Below are 13,514 nucleotides of genomic sequence, written 5' to 3'. Positions count from 1 at the left end.
TTTTTAATCCAGGAAATTTCTAAAATCCCTGTAAGTATTGCACATTATCTATCTCTTAAGGTAACTCTATCCTGACTGAGGAGATTGATTTGATGCCCAGGTGTTTTAAAAAGAGGCAGCAGGGTGCTGAATAGTGTGTGTCACCTTCACAGCAATCAAGTCTGAACCAACTTGTCTGCTATTGTGCAACATTATTAGTAGTGCATCCCTTGCACAACAAATATTCTGATCTCTGTCATGGTAATCTATTATGTTCTTTAATGGGAAATCTAATGTATATCTAAATGTAGCACAAATGAAGCCTGAGAGGAGGAAGAAAGTTCGAGAGGGAAACATGCAGATCCAACCATAACCATTAGCTGTACATGGTTTTATTGTGACCAATGTTTTTTTTCAATTAATCATTTATTAAAACCAAAGGAAGTGATCCCAAGTATACATAAGGTAGTGGAATGTATTTAGGCACCACTTGCAAGTGGTCACCAAGTAGTCTTCTCTATAGGGATTTGAGAGGTCATTCAAACCCTGGCTTCCTAGAAGGTCTCCCAACTAAATAGTACTGAGGGTCAGGGCTGAAACAAAATGTTTCTTACATAACATCCTTGTGATGGAATAGTGCTGTAAAACTAGCAGTGTCACACCTACATGTTAAAATGGTGTTTGATCAGCCAGATGGGGAAACCAAAAGGCCATGGAAATGTACCCAGGAAAGGAAGATGCCCAAATAAGGCACTTCAAAGGCTTTAGGGACCGCATGGCAAGCAGGGAAGTTTTCTTGGAAAGTAAAGGACAAAGACCAGGGTCACACTATCATGGGCTAAGCCAGGAGGAGTACCTCTTAGGCAAGAGGTCCCAACAAGACCTAAGAATGTATTCAGCTGAACAATCGTTGTAACTGCATTTATGTTTTATTTCTTTTATTTCTGTTTTTCAATAAATCTTTGAGAACTCAGCTAGTCTGGAATCATTGGAGGAAAAGGACCCAGAATTGGGGTGAGATAGCATGGCTCTCCCAAACTTCATCTCAAGCTTGGGAGAACCACACTATCTCAGCCTCAATCATCAAAATCCTTGAGCTAAAAAGCTGAATGTTTTGCTCTGTTCTCTGTGCATGGTGTTGAGAGAAGTTTCTTGCAATCACAAGGGGCTGCCTCCAAAAAGTAATTAGAGTTCAATATTGGTTTGCATTTGTAATAAGACATGGCACTTGAGATTCCTGTGGACAAAAAAAAACGATGAAAAACATTAAGAGACTGTGGTGAATAGAAACTGCATCAGTATGTGAAACATGAAGGAATAACTGTTTTGTTCTGTTTTTTTATTCCAGGGAATTTCCGTAAGTATTGCACATAATCTCTTTAGATAACTCTATCCCCACTGAGGAGACAGATTTCATGCCAAGGTGTTTTGAAAAGAGGCAGCAGGTTTCTGAATAGTCTGTGTCACCTTCACAGTAGTCAAGTCAGAACTAACTTTGTCTGCTATTGTGCAACATTATTAGTAGTCCACCCCTTGCACAACAGATATTCCATGCTGATTGTGGAGATTCACTTACAAATGACCACAGACTCAGGTTTCATTGGAATGAATTTTGGCCCCCACCAATTTTATTAAAACCAACAAAGGAAGCAGGGCGAGGATAAGGGCACATCCTAGGCTCTGGGCAGCATGCCTGCTGAACCCAGCCCTCGGGCAGCAAGTGTGCCGAACCTGCCTTCAGGCCACAAGCATGCTGAACCTGGCACTGTTCCCAACCCCTATTGGGGAATTGGAACAGAAAGTTAATAGGTGCCACCTGAGTACATAACCATTACGTGACACCCCATCCTGTCGGGGGTAGCAGGCTCCCTTGCAGATCCTCCGCAGCTTGTGTTATCAAGCCCATCTCTCCCCCAGACCTCTTATTGAGACCCACAGCCGTGGGGAGGTCCGGCATGCAAGCTCAACCTCCCCATAAAGGATGAGCTCCTATGCCCAAAATAGCCCAGCCTTTGGTGAAAAACAAAGTAACAGTCAACAATAAATGCAACCAATCAATCCGTAGCTCTGGAGGGAGGGTGGGTCTGCAAGCCTGGTGTGGCCACACCCCTCCGAAGCCAGGTCTTTCCAGCTCTTCCCTTCCCCCACCACAATTTCAGCCCCTGGAAAGTCCAGGGTTGCATTTTCTGATCAATGTCATGGTCATCTGTTATGTTTTTCCATGGGAAATCTAATATATATCTAAATGTAGCACAAATGAAGCCTGAGAGGAGGAAGAAATGTGCAGATCCAAGAGGGAAATGTGAAGATCCAACTATAACCATTAGCTTTACATGGTTTTATTGTGAGCAATGTTTTTTTATCAATTAAACTGTATTTAAACCAAAGGAAGTGATCCCATGTATTGCATAAAATAGTTCAATGCATTTAGGCACCACTTGCAAGATGCCACCAAGTAGTCTTCTTGATAGGGATCTCAAACTGATCAATTAGTGAGCTTCAGTATTCTTTAAAGTCTTGAAGCAACAATGATGGATTATTCACAGTGCCAATATACCATCTTTAGAACAGCTGTCTTCCCCAAATAAGTTCAGCGCATGATAGTTTCCTCAACCTGGGTTGTTCAATAATTGCTAAACTGGCAGTCTGCAAATATATTTGAAATTCCCCTTGACACCACAGTTCAATTTTTCCTCTTTATACCCATAATTTGCCTTCGGTAGGAAAAGAAGGTACAAAGCAAGGACCAACATTCTCCCATTCTGAAAAGAAACATAAAAAAGAAAATATGGCTAGAGAGAGAAGGAAGGGTTAAAGCAGAATGTGGAGAAAGGGAGAGGATGGGGGCACATAATGAGGGAATAGGGAGAAAGGGGGGAGAAATACAATGAGGAAAAGGGAGGAGATGGGGAAGAGAAAAGAGAGGAAGGAAGAGAAAAGAGGGAAATAGAGAGAAAGGGAGAGAGAAGAGTAAAAAAAGAGAGAAGACTTTATGTGTGGGTCTGTTTGGGTCTCTCTCTCTCTCTCTCTCTCTCTCTCTCTCTCTCTCTGTGTGTGTGTGTGTGTGTGTAATGATCATGACAAGAGATACAATCTTCCTTCCAAATAGTACGATAGGGAAGGATTGAAAGTTTGTGACTGGCCCAATGTCACCCCAAAAGCTTCCATTGGGTGAGAGGAGATTTGAACCTGAGTTTTCTAGGAGGTCTCCTAGAAAGTAATGGGGGTCAGGGCAAACAATAAACATTACTTACAAGCTAAAAATCTGAATGTTTTGCTCTGTTCCCAGTGCATGGTGTTGAGAGAAGTTTCTTGAAATCATTAGGGACTGCCTGAAAATGTAATTAGAGTTCAATACTGGTTTGCATTTGTAGTGGGGGTGGGGGAGGCAAATTTGATTCCTATTTTCCTGTGGTAAAAAAGATGAAAATCATTAAGAGACTGTGGTAAATAGAAACTGCATCAGTATGTGACGTAAGAAGGAATAACTGTTTTGTTCTGTTTCTTAATCCAGGGAATTCCTATCGACGTAAGTATTGCACTTTATTTATCTCTTTAGTTAACTCTGTCCCCACTGAGCAGACTGATTTGATGCACAGGTGTTTTGAAAAGAGGCAGCAGGTTGCAGAATAGTCTGTGTCGCCTTCACAGCAGTCAAGTCAGAACCAATTTGTCTACTATTGTGCAACATTACTAGTCGTGCACCCCTCACACAACAGATATTCTGATCTATGTCATGGTAATCTATTATGTTCTTTAATGGGAAATCTAACGTATATCTAAATGTAGCACAAATGAAGCCTGAGAGGAAGAAGAAAGTTTGAGAGGGAAACGTGAAGATCCAACTGTAATGATTAGCTTTACATGGTTTTATTGTGAGCAATAGTTTTTATCAATTAAACTTTTATTTAAACCAAAGAAAGTGATCCCATGTATTGCATAAAATAGTTCAGTGCATTTCGGCACCATGTGCAAGATGCCCCCAGATAGTCTTCTCTATAGGGATTTCAATCTCATCAGTTAATGAGTTTCGTAATTGCTGTTCGAGGGTGGATCTCTTTTGTGAGAGGCCCTTTACCAATAATACACACTACTCAATTGCTGGGGTAATAAATTGGCCATAGCCATTTTATTGAGCAGAAGCATGAGGCTAAGCATGGGTCTGGATCTGGTCATACGGGTACGTGCTACAGCTCAGCAGGGTGGGTGCCCCGTCCCGAGCTTTGTTCTACTATGTGGCTCTGCCAGAGATGTTTCCCTTCGGCCCGGTTCAGCAGGGGCGGTCGCCTCTTGCAGCTGTTGCAGTTCCCGAGGGGAAGGCATAGCTCCCTAGCTCCCTTCCCCTTGCCCTTCCAGAGCCATACCCATGTGCCAAATGGCCAAGAACTAATCTATGACAAAATAAGCATGCATTAACATAGAAAATTAGGGAAAGGCGGGTGGGCAAATTGTCAGCCGGTGAGCACATGGCCTGGACAAAGGACAGCAAGCCGCTTTAAAGTCTCAGCTCGCCCCTCCTTTCTTCTGGTGCCGCTTGCCCTTGTCAAGCATGGCTCTCCTCCCCCTTCTGCCCTTACCAGGCGGCATCAGCTGGTCTTGCTTTTTCTCCACCCCGAGCAGCAACCACACCTCGTGGTGATTCACAGGCGTCTTTATCAGTATTGTCAAAGGCTTTCACGGTAGGATTCAATTGGTTCTGGTGGGTTTTCCGGGCTGTGTGGCCGTGGTCTGGTGGAATACCGAAGGAAACAAAAATCCACCAGACCACGGCCACACACCCCAGAAAACCCACCAGAACCAGTTGATCAGTATTGTTGAAAGAAGCACAAATGGTGGATTCTTCCCACTGCTAATGTAATGTCCTTAGGACAGCTGTCTCCCCCAAAATAAGTTTAGGCCATGATAGTTTTTCCAACCTGTTTTTTCCCAATAATTGCTAATCTGGCAATCTGCAAATATATTTGAAAATCTCCTTGCCACCAGAGTCCATTTTTCCCTCTTTTTACCTATAACCTGCCATCAGTAAGAGACAAAAGGTACAAAGCAAGGACCAACATTCTCCCATTCTGAAAAGAAACATAAGGAAGAAAATAAGGAAAGAGAGAGAATGAGGGGGTAAAGCAGAATGCGGGGGGAGGGAGAGAACAGGGGGCACTTAATGAGGGAATAAAGAAAATGGGGGAAGAGCAGTGGTGGGATTCAGCAGGTTCGCACCACTTCGGCAGTGGTAACCAGTTGTTAAATTATTTGAATCCCACCACTGGAACTGGTTGTTAAATTATTTGAATCCCACAACTGGGGAAGAGGAAAAGGAAAAGGGGGAAGTAGTGAGAAAGGGAGAGGGAAGAGTTAAAAAATACTTTACATGAACCTATGTTTGGGTGTGTGTGTGTGTGTGTGTGTGTGTGTGTGTGTGTGTGTGTGTGTGTGTGTGTGTGTGTGTGTGTGTGTGTGTGTGTGTGTGTGTGGAATGATCATGACAAGAAATACAATCTTCCTTCCAAATAGTATGCTGGGAAAGGGCTGACAGTGTGTGACTGACCCAAAATCACCCCAGAAGCTTCCATTGCGTGAGGGGGGATTTGAATCTTGCTTTCCTAGGAGGGCTCCCATTCAAAGAGTAGCTAACGTCAGGTCTGGCACAAAACGTTATTTACAAAAGACACCAGAGCTAAAAATCTGAATGACTTGTTCTGTTCTCTGTGTATGGTGTTGAGATAATATTCTTGTTATCGTGCCTAGGGAATCTCTTCAAAAGTAATGAGAATTCAAATTTTTGGGGGTGGGGGGTTTAAAGGGGGGAGGGGCACCTGTGATTCCTGTTTTTCCTGTGGTACAATTGATGAAATTGACAGAGACTTTAGTGGCTAGGAACTGCAAGAGCACCTGACGTATGAATGAATAACTGTTTGTTCTGCCTTTTTAGGAAATCAAGAATATTTTTAGTCCTGTAAGTATTTCACACTATCTAAATGTTTAGTTAAGTCTTTCCACATGGAGGAGTCTGGTTTCATGACAATGGTCTCTTCCACACACGCAGCATAATGCACTTTCAATCCACTTTCAATGCACTTTGAAGCTGGATTTCACTGTGCGGAATAGCAAAATCCACTTTCAAACAATTGTGAAAGTGGATTGAATGTGCATTATTCTGCAAGTGCGGAAGAGGCCAATGTGTGACAAAAGGCAGGTTGTACAAGATTAAGGTACACACAGCACTCAAGTCAGAAAAAACTTGCCTGCTATTCTGCAATGTTATTAGTGGGGTGCGGCCCACCATTGGGCACGCCCCGTTTACAACCCGTATTCTGATTTACGTCATCGTAACCTCTACTACTTTTGAATGGGCAATATATACATCTAAACCTTGCATAGTGCAAGACTGTGGAGAGGGGGAAAGTGCATGGGGAGAGGTGAAAATGCAGCCATAACCATTAATATTACATGGTGTTATTGTGAGCAATGGTCTTTGTCAATTAAACATATATTTAGATCAAAAACAAGTGATGCTTGTGTAGTTTATGGTAGAATAATAGAATCAAAGAGTTTGGACAGATAAAGCTATCAACCTTCGCTTCTCCAGATTAAACATCCCCAGCTCTGTAAGTCTCTCTTTGTAGGGCAAAGATTCCAGACCTTTTACCATTCTGGTTGCCCTCCTCTGGACACGTTCCAGTTTGTGAATATCCTTCTTGAATTGTGCTGCTCAGAACTGAACACAGTACTCTTGGTGGGGTCTGACCAATGCAGAGTAGAGTGGTACAATTGCTTCCCTTGATCTAGACATTATACTCTTCTTGATGCATCCCAAAATTGTATTGGCTTTCTTGGCTGCCATATCACACTGCTGCCTCATGTTCAGTTTGTGGTCTACTAAGACTCCCACATCCCTTTTACATGTAGTGTTGTCAAGCCAAGTGTCACCCACCCTATATCTGCCTAAGTGTAGAATTGTACGTTTGTTTCTGTTGAAATTCATTTTGCTTGTTTTGGCCCAGCTCTCTAATCTGTCCAGATCATTTTGAATCCTGCCCCTGTCCTCCAGCTACACCACCTAATTTGGTATCATCTGCAAATTTGATTAACATGCCCTCTATTTCATTATCCAAGTCACTGATAAAAATATTGAATAGCACTGGGTTCAGGACAGAACCCTGTAGCACTCCACGACTCACTCCTCTCCAGGATGAAAATGACCCATTGATTAGCACTCTTTGTGTCCGGCCAGTCAACCAATTATAAATCCATCTAACAGTTGCATTGTCTAGTCTACATCTTTCCAGTTTCCTTGCAAGAATATCATGGGAAACCTTGTCAAAGGCCTTACTAAAATCAAGGTATACTACATCCTTCATCTACCAAGTTTGCCACTCTATCAAAAAAAAGAGATAAGATTGGTCTGGAATGTCTTGTTTTTGAGAAACCCATGTTGATTTTCAATGATCATATTATTCCCTTCCATGTGCTTACAGACTGTTTCCTTAATTATCTGCTCTGGAATCTTTCCTGGTATTGATGTCAGGCTGACTGAGCAGTAGTTGTTTGGGTTTTCTTTTTTCCCCTTTTTGAAGATGGGGACATTAGCTTTCCTCCTGTCCGCTTTGACTTCTCCTGTTCTCCAAGAATTCTCAAAGATTATAGCAAGCAGTTCTGAGATTTCTTCTGCCAGTTTTTTTAATACCATGGGATGTAGTTCATCAGGCTCTGAAGATTTGAATTGATTTAAAGTATTTAGGTATTCCTGCACTAGCTCTTTACATATTCTGTGCTGAATTTCCCCTACTGTATTTTCTGATCCACTCCCCCCCCCCCAATTGAGCACTGTTTTTCTTTTGAGAAAAAACTGAGACAAAGGTGTTGAGCAGTTCTGCCTTTTCTCTGTTCCCTGAGAATTTCACCATCGTCTCCACACTGTGACCCTATCATATTCCTTTTCTTTTCTTTTTTGCTACGGACATAACAAAAAAACCTTTTTTTATTGTTTTTAACGTCTTTTGCAAGTCTATGCTCATTGTGAGCTTTAGCATTTTTGACTTTCTCACTGCATGTCTTGGCTATTTGTCTGAATTCCTCTTTAGGAATTTCTCCCCTTTTCCATTTCTTGTACATGTCCCCGTCATAGCAATCTTAAGAGTTCTGTAGACATCCATCCTGGTTTCTCTAGACACCTCCCATATTTACTTCTCATTGGAACTGTTTGAAATTGTGCCTTCAAAATCTCACTTTTAAGAAACTCCCATTCATCTTGTATCCCCTTCTCTTTCAGTATTCGTAAACATAAGCTCACACCCAGTAGTTTCTTAAGTTTACTGAAATCAGTTTTCTTAAAGTCTAGAATGCATGTCTGACTATATTTGGCATCCCCTTTCCATTGTACAACGAACTCCATGAGAACATGATCACTCCCACCTAAGGACCCTACCACTTCCACCCCATTAATTAGGTTATCATTGTTGGTTAGGAACAGATGTAAAATAGCTGATCCCCGTGTTGCTTTGTCCACCTTCTGGACCATGAAATTGTCTGCAAGACAAGTGAGGAAATTGTTGGACCTGGTGGCCATGGCAGAGTTTGACTCCTGGCAAATATCTGAATAATTGAAAACTCCCATTACTACTATTTCTCTTCTTTGTGAAAGTTTGGTCATCTGCTCCAGGAAGGCGTCATCCAACTCTTCAGTCTGGCTTGGGGGTCTGTAATAGACCCCCACAATGAAATCACTGTTGTTTGTCTCCCTCTTAATTTTTACCCAGATGCTTTCAACCTGCTACCCAGAATTTAAGTCATGGAGCTGCTCACAGGTGTAATCATCCCTGACATGTATTGCTACTCCACTGCCTTTCCTAGTTGATCTATTTTTCTGGAATAGGTTGTAACCCTCAATTATTACATTCCAGTCATGAGATTCATCCCACCAGGCTTCAGTGATGCCTATTATATTATAATCATTATGCCCTGTTAAGAGTTCCAGTTCATCCTGTTTATTTCCCATGCTTTGTGCATTAATGTAGAGTAATGTAGAGGCTTTGGTTCATGCCCCGTGGATGCGTATTTAAGGTTTTATCCCCATCACTGCTGGGGTTTTGAACAATTCACTCCATAACCTTCAGCCTATTCTCTCTAGTACTAGAACTACTCCTTCCCATTTAATATTGTGAATCCCTCCCCCACTTCTCTCAGTTTAAAGCCCTCCTGATAAGGTTTGTCAATGTCCATCAAAAATGTCCTTCCGTATAGCCATGAGGTATAACCCATTCCTTGCCAGTAGTCCCTCATCATGAAACCACAGACCATGGTCCAAGAAGTCAAAATTTTCCTGGTGGCATCATCTGTGATGCCAATTATTCACCTCCACTATTCTTCTTTCCCACCTGGACCCATGTCCTTCAACTGGAAGTAGAGATGAAATGACAACCTGTGCATCCAGTTCCTTCAGCTTTTTTCTGAGAGCCTCAAAATCCTTTCTGATGTCCCAAAAGCTACGTCTAGCAGTGTCATTTGTTCCAACATGAATTAAAAGTAAGGGATAGTGGTCAGTGGGCTTGACAAGTCTTCTCAGCCTCTCTGTAACATCATGGATTTTTGCCTGAGGGAGACAGCACACCTCCCGATACATCTTGTCAGACCTGCAAATTGCTGCTTCTCTCCCCCTTAGTGTGGAGTCTGCTACCACCACCACAAGTCTCCTCTCGGGTTTTGCAGGTGACATTTCATGGATTGAACCTTTTGTCACTTGTGCATTCTCTGAGAACTTCATTCTGTAGACCACCAGAAAAAACCTCTGCAGAAAAACTATGCTGCCCTTCAGTGAATCAGACATTGATTGACTTATCCTCTTCCCAGAAATGAGAGTTACTGTGATTTTGTATTATGTGGAAAATGAAGTCCATGCTCTTAAATATACATTAAACTACACTGAATCATTGGATCATGCAGTAAACAAAGCTACCTCGACATATGTACCTTCCAAGTCATTCTTTGTTACTTTTAGCATTCTTAGAAACCACAGGGCGAAAGGAATACAGGCAAATCAGAACAATGAAGCATTGGGACTTCCAGCTTCTGGCATCATGAATGGCTGCTGCTCTCCTGAAAAACAGATGACTCTGTCATCTGCTTTTTGCTCAGGTGCTCTTTCTGAGCAACTGTGGACCCTATGGATTAAATGAATCTACAACAGAGAAAAGTATGCTCTTGAGAGATGGGAAAGGAGGGGTGAGGGGCAATCAGTAAAAGCAAGCACTTCCATCCCTCATGCCCATCAATGCCTGCTCACTACCATCTCAGCAATTGAAAAAGAAGCAGTTCAAATTGCTTTGAGCTGTAAGCTATACTATTTGTTTTCTGAAGAATGAAAACAGTGAAAAGGAGGTCTCTCCTGATACCAGTGAAAAGGGGGGTCTCACCCAGTGTGAATTTGCTTCCTACAATAAGATAAGTATGACTGAGTTATGTGCCTCATCTATGAATGGGATCACAAATTCTGCCATGTTAGAATGAGATACTTTATGTAGAGGTCTGTCCATGCAATAATGCTGTAAACCCTTCTGTAATTTAATCAAGTAAAAGGTGAAAAAACTCCCCTCCAAAAAGGACTGATAAGTCACCCAGGGAAAAAAATGACTTAATCTTGATACAGCTGGAAAATGGAAGAAAAAAAGGAGAAAAAAACTACTTAAAAGTGATTGAATAAAAGGTTGGGGCTTTGAGGACATCTAGTGGGGAAACCTTAGAGGTACAATGGCTGATTCAAACACAGACTGAGAGTTATTTCAGACCTAGTGTCTCCAGACCAAATGCAGAGAATTGAATTGATGCTAGTAGCTGTGAAGAAAGATTTATCATAAATAAAAAATAAGATTTAAAAAGTTGATAAATGCTTGGAAGACATAGCAGAATTGAAGAAAGAGATTAGAGGTCTGGCTAGGGATTTGCAAAAGTCTCAGATGACTCTAAAACCATAGAAATAAAACTGGAAGTAAACCAGAAGGAAGTACAAAGTTGAGCTGAAAAATTAATTGGTCTGCAATTGACAAAAGAAATTTGTGTTGAGAATTCATTCATTGCCAGGATTAGACGGAGAAGATCCTGGTAAGAGTTTTGTACCAGAGTTAGCAAAATATATGTCTATTTCTGTTCCAGAAATTCAAGCTAAGCTTGACAAAATATAGCATCTGAAATTACTTTCTGAAAAAAATAAAAAGGTACCCCAAGATTGCATGTTATACCTGACATTAAGATAAATGAAAGAAGATATACTTCACATGCATTTCAACAAGAGGATGCAGTATCTGTGGCAGGATTTGATAATCATGAAGGAACTCCCATGGGAGACATTGGTGAAGAAGAAAGAATATATATTCTTCACAGAGGCATTGAAGAAGAAAAACATTCCTTTTAGATGGTGGCTACCAGAAGTACTGTTTTTCATCTTCAATGGAAATCAACAGAAGATCTCTGATACACAAGATACAAGAAAATTCATCAGCAAGAATAAAAAAGACTTTTCAAGTATAGTATATCAAGAAAGAAAAGTTAAAGGTTTAGAAAATATGATGGAACGGGGAACTATTGAAATTATTTATAAAATATATTTTTTAAAGTAGCAATGATTAAGTAGAAGACCACGAAGAGCAATAAAATATATGTGAGTACACATATGTGTGAGTGGGTATATAATAGCAGAATTCTAGATAAAGAGATAATGGCATAATATAGATTATGCAGGCAAGTATCTGTAATCAGGCTATAAAATAAATGGTATAGAAAAAAGTCTTAGTAGAACATAGAATGTTGGTATAAGAAATTTGATTACTGGATATAGACTATATTGTATATTATGCGGGGAGTCAAGTAGCTTTATCTGTTTTGAATCTCTAATCGATTTTTCTCCTATTCTTTTACTGTTGTCACAGTATGTTATGGCATAAATGTTGGGGGGGGGGGGGAACTGAGGTTGACATTCTCTTTTTCTTTCCTATCTCTTTTTAGCAACGAAAACGACGAGCTTTACCACTTCCAGCTGTGAGTATTAATAAACCAGGGCTACTTAAATAAATAAAAGCATTAGTCTAAAATACATGAATTAAGAAAAAATATAGGGTTACTGTTAGGGTGAAGATTATTATGTACAGGTAAATGAGAGTACAGGTGAGGGATAGAGGAAGAACTAAACATTGGAACCAGTTATATTGGATAGAATAGCATAAGGAGGGGAAAGGGGGCAGGGTAAACCACTGGCATTACATTATTAGATTGTGAGTTCTAATCTCTGTGAATTAAAAAAAGTTTCAATCGAATGAAGTGATCCAGTGAGTCAGGGTTTAATGCAGTTTAAGAACTACGGCCACATGGTGACCCATAAGTCTTTTTAAAAAAGGTTCTCACACTAATCTGTTGGTGAGTCTCTCAGTTATCAGTGGTGCTTGACATCTTCAGGCTGCAGTGATGTACAGATGGACACCAATCAGGTCCATCTCTCAATGTGAAAAAAAACCCAGTTTCACCTGACAAACCATGAAAGAGATGTAATGCTGTAATTATTTGGGCATTTCTGGCAAAGGAAAGAGCCAAATAAATGTTTTCAAGCTTTTGCCATGAATTTGTTTGCTGGATGCATCCCTGGTCACTTTCTTCTTTATTCCAGAATCCTTGAGACCACTTAGGAACAGGACTAAAAAGATGTTTTTCACTGAATTAGGGATGTAAAGGAAGAATAGTTGAACAGTATATTTTATATCTTCCATCTATAATAGTTGTTTCCAACCTGGAGTACACATACCCCCATGGGTATTCCCCAGAGTGTTTGGCTGTACATTAGAAAATTACATAATGGGTTTGCTAATATGGGAGCATAACTTTAGAGAAATGGCCTGCCAAATGGTACACAAGTGCAAAAAGGTTGGGAACCACTGCTCTACAACATTTGAGATAAACAGTCTGGAGCTGAGGAAATGAAGAATTTAGAAGGTTCGCAGGAATTTAGAAGTTCTAAGCATCCCACTATTTTCTAAATACTACAGATAATGTTGCCTAAATTAGTCTTTTCTGTTTCTTTTTGGTTGGGGGAATTAACTGGGAACAGACCTGCAGTGTAAGAGGTTGTTAAGGAGATCTTGCACCAATGTATACTGAGGCTACTCCCCACAGAAATCCTCTGGGGGGAAAAAAGCATGTGTGTGTGTGTGTGCAACTTCCATGTGTATTTTATTATTTAAGGATTAAAATAATAAAATAAACATGCAGATTGCAAACATACACACGAGGTTTGGAGAAGCTTAGGATATTGATTGAGAGATGATCAATAGTGGGAATAGGAGGCAGTGTTGAGGGAAGAGTAATATTTATTGATCCAGAAGGGGTCTGAGGGAGCGAGAGACAGCAGCCAGTACTGCTCACGTGTGCAAGGAGAAAAAAAACAAGTGCAATTTGCCATGGATTTGGGGGGTGTAGTTATATTGACCCGTTGTCTATAATAAGAGGGGCAATCTTCCTAGAACAAAGCAAAGTTCTATTCCCGGACATGACAACTGCTG

General features: G+C 40.8%; 1 protein-coding gene across 1 annotated transcript in view; it reads left to right on the top strand.

Annotated features, from left to right (window-relative positions):
• LOC125435462 (translation initiation factor IF-2-like) overlaps window positions 1–13,514 on the top strand; it is a 39,897-nt gene that overhangs the window by 7,234 nt on the left and 19,149 nt on the right. The window contains exons 7-11 of the mRNA XM_048501662.1: window positions 13–30; window positions 1,328–1,336; window positions 3,494–3,508; window positions 5,906–5,929; window positions 11,971–12,003. Of these exons, the coding sequence (XP_048357619.1) occupies window positions 13–30; window positions 1,328–1,336; window positions 3,494–3,508; window positions 5,906–5,929; window positions 11,971–12,003 (99 nt within the window). The remainder of the gene's footprint in view (window positions 1–12; window positions 31–1,327; window positions 1,337–3,493; window positions 3,509–5,905; window positions 5,930–11,970; window positions 12,004–13,514) is intronic.

The sequence above is a fragment of the Sphaerodactylus townsendi genome, linkage group LG06 (assembly GCF_021028975.2).
Source record: "Sphaerodactylus townsendi isolate TG3544 linkage group LG06, MPM_Stown_v2.3, whole genome shotgun sequence".
Lineage (NCBI taxonomy): Eukaryota > Metazoa > Chordata > Lepidosauria > Squamata > Sphaerodactylidae > Sphaerodactylus > Sphaerodactylus townsendi.
The sequence above is the reverse complement of the archived record's forward strand: the minus strand, read 5'-3'. Positions and strand labels throughout refer to the sequence as shown.